The 9,749-nt window shown below is 35.2% G+C and overlaps 1 protein-coding gene across 1 annotated transcript; it reads right to left on the bottom strand.

Moving 5' to 3' along the window:
- Positions 1–2,151: 2,151 nt before the first annotated feature.
- On the bottom strand, positions 2,152–9,505 carry LOC141438842 (uncharacterized). Its single transcript, XM_074102864.1, has 6 exons — positions 9,383–9,505; positions 6,350–7,396; positions 6,077–6,175; positions 5,328–5,446; positions 4,769–4,930; positions 2,152–4,329 (listed from the first exon to the last, which is right to left on the bottom strand). Exons 2-6 carry the CDS (start codon positions 7,266–7,268, stop codon positions 4,096–4,098), a joined length of 1,533 nt encoding a protein of 510 aa, XP_073958965.1. The 5' UTR covers positions 7,269–7,396; positions 9,383–9,505; the 3' UTR covers positions 2,152–4,095.
- Between the last annotated feature and the right edge of the window lie 244 nt (positions 9,506–9,749).

The following is a 9,749-nucleotide window of genomic DNA, read 5'->3' as shown; positions in this document are numbered from 1 at the left end:
GCACCAGAATCTTACAGCTGCCAATAAAAGTTAGTTAATATAGAACTTCAATTAATTTAATTGCAGGGAATGTTTAGTAAAATTTTATTCTGCTTTTTATTGTTATCCTTATGCAAAGTAATATTATGATATATGTCTCATTCTCGATGTGATGTAATATTCTGCTTTACAAAATTATGAGAAATGAAGTAATTCGGTGATATTATGATTCTGCTTAAGGTTCTTATGAGAAACGAAATAATGAGATTCGATTTTATGCAACATATTAATGAACCTTTTCCAAATGAAATGAAATTAAATGAAATTTATTTATTTGCATCTTCGGAACGTTGCCTAAGCTTAGGGGTCTGTCTTAAATCATTTGTTTCGCAAAAAGAGGGGTGATATAAGTTTGACCTCTATGTGTGTCTCTGTGTCTGTGTTTGTCTGCCTGTGACGCCGTAGCTCTTAAACGGGTGGACCGATTTGAATGCGGTTTTTTTATTTTTTTTTTTTATATAATATCCTTAATAACAAAGCTGGTGAACCACGTCTTGGGCGTAAGAAAAAAAGTCTGTTAAAAAAAAATAGGTCCCAGAAGGCTATGGAAATAAAAACGCGGTGAGCGAAGGTTTTTTTAGAGGAGACCCAAAGGCCTATGTCCAGGAGTCTTACAGTCCTTTAGCTGATGACAATGTTGATGAGATTGATGAGATAGCCCGACAGACAAACCGTAACATTTAATTAGCATCTGAATCGTGTAAGCAACATTGTCGACTCGTACTCGACTCTAAGCACAAAGATCACCCACGCACTTGCATGACCTAGCTATCAGTGGGTCTATGAACGACCCCAAACCCTAGACTAGGCGCGTGTTAGTTCAGCCACGTATTAGACCTATGCGGCTATCATTTTATCCTATTCTCCGCGTGAATAATTAAGTTTGATCTAGGAATTTAATAAGTCTAAGCTGGGATTTCGCTAAAACTACCCTTGGAATACTCAAAAGTTTCACCATGGAGTGCGTGGAGTTTCAGCGTGGATATACACGTAATGTTACTTTTTAGGGTTCGTAGCCAAAATGGCAATAAAAACCGGCTAAGAGCATGTCGGACTCGCGCTAAATAGGGTTCCGTAGCCATAACGAAAAAATCAAATAATTTTTTTTTAAGCATATCATATTGTGTACGGATTTATGGAATCTTCCAAGCTTAGGTATATTTAGGCTTCTATTTACTCTTAAACTATTAATAATTTTCAAGCAATCTTAGCCGTTATAATGTTCCTTGTAAACCTACAACGATCCTGAATTTTTACAAATTTTTCAATTATTTAGATTTTAAAGTGGGGAGCGCTCGATTTTAATGAAAATTTGCACTTTAAAGTTGAATATCTCGCAAAAAGATCACTGAATCGAAAAATCGTCCCAATTTTTTTTTATTTTTTTTTTTATTTTACCACTGTCGGCGTGACTGATATGTTTATTCATGCCAAACTACAGCTGTCTAGTACTAACGGTCTCTAAGCTTACCTGCGGACGGACAGATAGACAGACAGACATGGTGAAACTAAAAGGGTTCCTAGTTGACTATATACGGAACCCTAATAAGACACTACAAAAAATAAATTTCACTAATTTAACTTTGAAACATAGTTCTCACAAAAAAAGCCGTGGTGGCCTAGTGGTTTGACCTATCGCCTCTCAAGCAGAGGATCATGTGTTCAAACCCCGGCTCGCACCTCTTGAGTTTTTCGAAATTCATGTGCGAATTTGAAATTTACCACGAGCTTTCCGGTGAACGAAAACATCGTGAGGAAACCTGTACAAACCTGCGAAGTAATTCAATGGTGTGTGTGAAGTTCCCAATCCGCACTGAGCCCGCGTGGGAACTACGGCCCAAACCCTCTCATTCTGAGAGGAGGCCTGTGCCCAGTAGTGGGACGTATATAGGCTGGGATGGAACTTTAATGAAACATAGAGCTCAGAGCCACAGAAAGGAAAGCTGTCTTATAAAAAAAAACACATCGGAATCGGTCCATCCGTTTGAGAGCTACAAAGCTAGAGACAGACGGCCACTGGCGTCAAACTTATAACCGCCTTTTTTGCGTCGGGGGTTGAAAATAAAACAATACGTAATGAAACTAAGATATATAAAACATTTGTGTCTAAAATGAGCATAATGCAGCAGCTGCCGTAGTATTTTAATATAAAAAAAAATACTTAATAATAACAAGCAATCTGGAGATCTTAAAATGGAAAAAATACTTATTATAGTTTAAAAACTCGCGAGATTCTTTGGAAAGCATTCTTATTCTCATATTTGTACAGTATTTTAATTATTTAACTAAAATAATCTAAAATGTAGTTGTTTACAAGTACTTGAGCAAATATAGGTGTTTAGTCAGGTGTTACTTACTCGTATGGCCAAGGACTTTAACTCATGAGCTATCATGGAACCATTTCACAGTAAACTTCATAGTGACATCGCATTAATTAACAAGGAACATCGTAACGACTTTTCCTTTGAAAAGGTTCCATACTGACTCATGAATTAAAGTCCTTGACCTTACCGGTACATAAATTAAAATATGTATTGTAATCAACAAAGTAACAAATATGTAAAAATTAGGAAATCGCTAACCTTTAACCTGTCCTCTCCCAGAGGCACAAATTTGTGCCCAAATTCCTTTGATCCTGTTATCCTGAGAGATAACAGATTAATCATGCACCGAAGACAATTTTTTGTCATAGTGCCTATTTTATTTTTACGGTTAAGAATTATATTTATTTCAGAGAAATAAGAAGGCAGGTTTTCTATGAAATAAATATAAATCTCCAGGCGGACTTGCCGATCTAAAGAATATGGGTACTTATTTGGGTTGATCAACTACTTCTTGTTGTCATTCCCGTCAGCGAGGGGACAAAAGTAGTATAGTTTCATAGAAGAAATGTTGTGTGACATTATACTAACATGCATGCTTATTAGATGACTAATTATAGAGGGGCTTAAAACTACCACAAAAATGCATGTTTGGCAAATTTTAATCCTATAAACTTACCGTTTAAAGAGTGACCCAGGAGACCGTAACTATAGCAACGAGTGACAAAAAAAATTGATCAACCCATTTATACATAGTAAATTTGCAACAAATCGGTGTCTGTACATTGAAAAAAAAACAGTTACTAGGTGTGTTTTCCGATTTTTTTTTCAACTGGAAGACAAAAGTGTTTTTTAATTAAACCGTGTTTTGTTGAGCATCAATATAAAAACAGAGAATTTAAATATTTACAAAAACTTAAACAGTCTATACACCGACATAATTATATTTACAAAATTAGTTAGTACCTAACTATGCGTTTACGATTTAAACACAAAATTTAAGTACCTACCTCAAGTTCTGACAGTCAAAAGCAGAGTAAAGAAATAAGTATACTTTCTCTTTTAGTGGAAACATAGATAAAATAGTTTTCAATGATGTTTTACTAAATACTTAAACTATTTAAAATCTTGGTCCCTAAGATATACAATATTTCTATTAAAGACAGAGAGATCTTTTGTTTTAAAAACAAAGGAACAACAAAAATAACTAACATTTTTTAATGGAATTTATGTTTAACTTACACATCTACAGTCTTTATTTATGAGCAGAAGCACATTTAGGACTTTGGACCGTATAAATTGAGCAATCTAGAATTTCTTTCTATAATTTTACTTATAACAATTGATCAAAAATACAAACAACTCATTCGTAATCCAAAGTTTCATTCCTACAGAGTCATATTTGTTTCTAATGTATACATATACATCAGATTCTAAGATTTGTACACGATTTGTACTTGAACTATCTCTAACATAATTCTGCATATAAATAACAAATAAGTACGACAATTTGGCAATATTTTATATAGGAGTATATTAGATTGCCTTTTATGCTTTACTTTAATCCTTTCCTCTAAAACCAGTAAGTATTTCAAGAGTTTTTACTAGCGCTATTTAGGGTGGGCCCTTTCCAAAATATTCCTTTTCTTCTATTAAACCTTCTGCATCTGCAGTTAGTACTTCCACTTCCCGAGCTCGCGGAGATCTTAACTATGTCGTCAACATATAACAACTTTTACAGCCTCTGCAATCTTGGTACAGTAAGCTTGTCCCTGATACACCGCAGCGTAGCCAGTTTGGCTGGCGAGCTCGGCACGAGCTGTTCGTGTTCTGGCCGGCGCGGAGGACGTGGGGGGAGGCAGGTGCGGGGTACACTGGTGATGTGGGGGTGAGACTTCACGTGTTTCCTGAGGGATGAGGGGTCCGTGTAACGCTTGCCGCAGCCAGCAGCACCGCAGGCATAGGGTCTCTGGGAAACAAACGGAAATTGTGTTAAAATCTGTCAGAGGATTGCTTTTGGCGACTTAAAACATTGCGAATTGCAAATAAGCATAGATTTAACCGGTGCCCTGTCAATTTCAAAATTATTCTATATCAACTGGTTTCTGGATCAGATTCATGATGCGCCCTACGCGACTGTGAAAAAACTGAAATAAGTATGCAAACTTACAAACAAATGTACATTATTATAGTGTCCAAAATGATGTGATGACAATTAGCTTGTGACAAGGACTTAAGTAAGGCTATTATATTCAGAACTTTAGTCGACTCAAAGTTGGTATTGTTGATTGTTCGCATGCAGCCCGCGGGCAGCTGATTGTCTACAGCTGCTTATATTATGTACGACGTATCATAAAAGCAGGGTAAGAGAGCTATAATAAAATGGATGACTAAAACTGCCAACTTACAGCGTTGAAGTGCGTCCGCTGATGCTTAGCTCGATCCGAAGAGTTGGAGAAAGCCTTCCAGCAATGCGGGGCTGGGCAGGCGTACGGTCGCTCCCCCGTGTGGGATCGCACGTGGATCTTCAGGTTCTCCAAACGGGAGAAGGCTTTGCCACAACCTGGGTGCTGGAGGATACGGAAAATTAGTAAGTTTGAAGAAGTGTCTATTGATTAATTAGGATAGAAGATGTACCATCAGAAGCCGTATTGTCTAACGTATGAGCGCTTGCGATCGTATTTACTATCTCTTTCTATCTTCACCCTACACCGTGTGACAGAAAGAGGTAATGCAATCGGTTGCGATCGAGTACGTTAGACATTAGGGCCTTAGGTTTCCGAAATCTGCAATTTATTTGCGGCTCATGTTTGAATTTTATTATCCCTTTTATCTATGTAGTTTATTCGAATTTGTTGATTAAATGCATTTACAATAACTATGTATTGTCTGCCACTGCCAGTCAGTTAGTCGTGATGCTTACTGTTTTACTATTTAACAGATATAGATCGAAAGTTCTGAACTCACATGGCAACGGTTGGGCTTGTGTCCGGAATGCACCCTCATGTGTATAAGCAGTTTGTAACGCGCGTTGAACGGCCGTCGTGCGCGCGCGCAGTCCCGCCAGAGGCAGCTGAACTCGTCACCTGGGGGAAATGAAGGTAGACTTTTTGGACGCCACTGTAGCATCAAAAGTTTCATCACGAGCACCAGCAGGCTTTGACCTTCAATCTAGAGCTGGAGAGCTCTAATGCGTAGGATTGCTTAAGTTTTTTATATACCAAAGTCGTACTTACAAATTTCCACGTTTATATTATAAGTAAGTTTAAGGGGCTGTTTCACCATCCATTGATTAGTGTTAACTGACGGTTAAATGTGATGCCGTCTCTATTTGTTTTGTTCGAATAGACGGAGACGGCATCACATTTAACCGTCAGTTAACACACACAGACACAGACGACGACGACAGTATGGATGGTGAAACAGCCCCTAAGTCACCGACATATCTCTAAGAATAATAATATGTAAGTTGAAGTGGCAATGGCAGGCCACATCGCTCGAAGAAGAGATTACCATTGGAAGAGAAAGGTCCTCCCGTGGCGACCACAAAGGCTGCCTATAGATGGAGTAATGAAATCGTGTGAGTTGTATAAAGGAAGTGACGATTTTTGTAGTTCTAAAGGGGGTGGGTGGAGGGGGGGCGGCTTTTTTCAACAGTGGACGTCTTCCTGCTAATGATAGTGAATATTAGTAGGATTGAATTAATTATTATGTACCTTTGTAAGTGTTGACATGTGCTCTTTCGATATGTTCAACCAAGCTGTTTTGGTTCGGATATCTCTCGTAGCAATGCTCCCAAAGACATACTCTTTCACCTGAAAACATAGCTAGATTAAGAACCTCATTTTTTATTTAAATGTATTGCTGTTTCTCATAAACTGATAGATTAACTTTTAATTGAGTATGAGTATTACTTGCCGATAGACATATTATAAAGCTAATTGATAAAGATTAAACTAATTTAACGTAAATAATTGATCTATAATTACCTTGTGATTTATCTTTATTACTTTTCTTCTCATTCAAATTAGTTGATTTATTGCCAGTGTTAAATTCCTCATTTTCTCTTTCTAATGTTAAACCAAAATCATCCAAATTAATAAATAATTCATCTTCATCTAATAATTCAGAGTTTTCGTCATAGTACGTGGAACTTTGTACATCACTTTCAATCGATTCTGATACTGATATTTTTCGTTGGGGTCTATCAAAGTTAAATTCGCTGCAACTAGTCGGCGTGTCGGGTAGGACATAGCTTTTTTCATTATCTAGATTATATAATATGTTATTTGGATAACTATATTGCTCCAAGCTATTAATCACATTAGTATTACTATTTGGTACTTGTGTTTCATTTATTTGGTTGTAATAATTCTGTTGCGGTGCATTTTCTACATTATAATTGCAATATCGCTTAGAAAATGCAGTTTCAATGGAAGGTAAAAGATTTGTTTCAGTAGGAGTAGGTAAATATTCTTCTTTGAAACCTGGATTCGAATTTTCTCCATCTTCTCTGCATAATTCATCGATCAACGATTCGTCATCTATATAATCATTGTTAGTATCGTATAAGTTATTATCGATCTGTTTTTCCTTTAACGATTCACTTTTAAAGCTATCATCAAAGTCTATACTGTCGAGATCCAAAAGAACATCCTTCATGTTCGGTTCTTTAAAGTTCTTATCAATAACTTCATCAATTATTTCAAAGTCTGTATTAGCTGTTCCATTCCAATCTAATATTTCGAAATCAAAACTTTCTTCGATTCCATATTTAAAATTATCGCTTTTTTTCTTGTGGTTTTCTATTTCTAAATTAAATTGCGACATGTAATAAGCATGTAGGTCTGTGACGCCATCTGTTTCTTTGAATAGTCCTTCATCGTAAGGTGTGATGAGTTCAGCCATATTGGGTTCATTTACCTATTGAGGTTCAGTAATCTTTAGGTATTTGACATGTGGTGTTTGCTTCTGCTTCTGCGCATGTGGCTTCGCTATTATTATAAAAATAAACTTTCTCCGCTCGTACTGGCCATCTGCGAATTATAAATTTAATCGTTTTTTTTTGCGATTACAGACTGGCAACACGTGTTAAGTGTTGCAACCTATTTTCATTGAGAGGAAGTTGGTTTACCGTTAATGATACCTAAAGTTAAGTATGTAAATTAATTATTTTTAGATAATTGATGTAAGTAATTTTTGATGCGATTCTCTATTTTTTTCTAACCTGTGTATGTGTCACTGCTGTTATAAATAAATTATTTTCTTTCTTTCCTTCTTTCTATTTATGATGATGTCGGAACTAAGTAAAACAAGGGTAGCAAGACACTAAATATAAAAATATTTACACCTTTTTTCTAAGCACAGATATTTTCGTGCATATAAAAATGTTAATAGTCGTTTTTAGCCTCGAGTTCAAATTCAAAAAAAATAACATTTTTCTCGAGTAAAAATCAAAAACTTGCAAAAAATAATATAAGTAATATTTCACTGAAAAATTTCAAAAATTTTTGGAGTATTTTTTTATTTCGCCAGATTGGGATTAATTAAATGTGTATCAGTTTTTATGCTACTAGAAAAGTGACATACTCGTATGCATACATGTAATATGGAAAGTGTACATTACAATTACCTATTACAATTTTATTTTAAGAATTACAAAAAAAAAATTGCCTTTAGAAACTAAAAAAGAGAAACTAAAACTGAAAAAGAGAAAAACTGGGTAATACTAACACTAAACAATAAACTACAATAATTAACTACCAATAGTTAGTTGAGCTGGGACCGCTTCGCGATTTCTCAAAAACTTGTTTTTATTTTTATTTTTTGTTTAAATTGTACCTATTACTAATGTATTGTTTTGAAAAAGCGTATAAACATTTATATTCTATTCTATTCTTAAAAACTCATCACAAACGCAAATAAGTACATTTTGATCCAAATTGTCAATACAGTTACGTATATATTATATTTTTTTCATGTTTTCTTGTAAGTATCAGTCACTGCGTTTTTTTTTATTTCTTACAACTTCGCCCGGCGGCTCAGTTCATTAGGTATCAGAAACTACCTGGTATTAACTTTTAGTCAAATCGAAAAGATATGGCTACAGGAAAAATTTAATTTGCACATATTTATAACTAATACTGTCATTGTTAAAAGTCATAAATCATAAGAATAACAAACTTGACGAGTTGCATTGACATGACACGTAAGAGAGACATCAAATTAACCAATACCTACTCATACTCAACTCAGAATGTTAATCTGTTGCTATTTAGCAATCTTTGAATTAAAGAAAAACCTTAAAACCTTATAAGGAACCTAACATTGTTTACTTGCGAATAATTAATTAGGTACCTATTCTAATCCTTGATTATTTTTAAGGCTATTAGTGTCCTTAAAAAATTAACTTCATTTCGTCTGTAGAATAGTCCCTTAAAATTAAGGCAAATTAAAAATAATACACCGTATAATTCCTACAGTTCATTCAGATTATTATGACAGAAATGATTATTTATGAACTTTAATTTACTTAAAAAACTTTTTCTACTTTAAGACAATTCTTTTAGATTTTTAAACTTAGATTTTAGTTATGTAGTTAATCTATACTATAATATTATAAATGCGAAAGTGTGTGTTGTTTGTATGTTTGTCCGTCTTTCACTTCGAGACGGAGCGACGGATCGACGTGATTTTTGGCATAGAGAAAGTTTATTAGCCAGAGCACTCTCTGGTAAAAAGTAGCCTATGTCACTATATAAGCTACTTTTTATCCCGGAAAAATGCACATTTCCCGAGGGAACAGCGCGCGATAACCAAATTCTACGCGGGCGAAGCCGCGGGCAAAAGCTACTGTTTTATAAAAACACAGATGTTAATAATTAAAATGAAGCAAGATTTGCCAAATCTATTCTCAATTTAGCAGTAGATTCGAGCACACTGATATTCATACAAACACAATCTATCATTCTTACAGTTTCTTTTAGTCAAAAAAAGTTTCCCATATTTAAAAAAGTACTCACTTAAATCACCAATCGCTAATCAGCTACCGGCGCACGTTCCAAAATGGCGCGAGCTGTCAACTTGACACTTAACCTAACTTTCGGTTTGCCGCCAAAACCGATAGAAATGACGCGTCCACACTCTCCCGGGTCCTTTTCAGGAATAACACAGGAACATTAGGGATAACTGAAACATCACATGTGTAAACCGCGTGACAATTTTAACTCTTGCACGAGTTTTTTTAACCAAGTCTTCTTGTTCTTATAAATAAGGATAAATTTGGTTTGGGTTTAGTTTTTTAAATGGCAAACGACGATGATCTTACTAAAATCTTTTGGCGCCACACAGATCTTAAAGATTTTATTGATTCACTTGACACTTTTTGTT

This window comes from Choristoneura fumiferana, chromosome 19 (assembly GCF_025370935.1).
Source record: "Choristoneura fumiferana chromosome 19, NRCan_CFum_1, whole genome shotgun sequence".
NCBI classification, from domain to species: Eukaryota; Metazoa; Arthropoda; class Insecta; order Lepidoptera; family Tortricidae; genus Choristoneura; species Choristoneura fumiferana.
The sequence above is the reverse complement of the archived record's forward strand: the minus strand, read 5'-3'. Positions and strand labels throughout refer to the sequence as shown.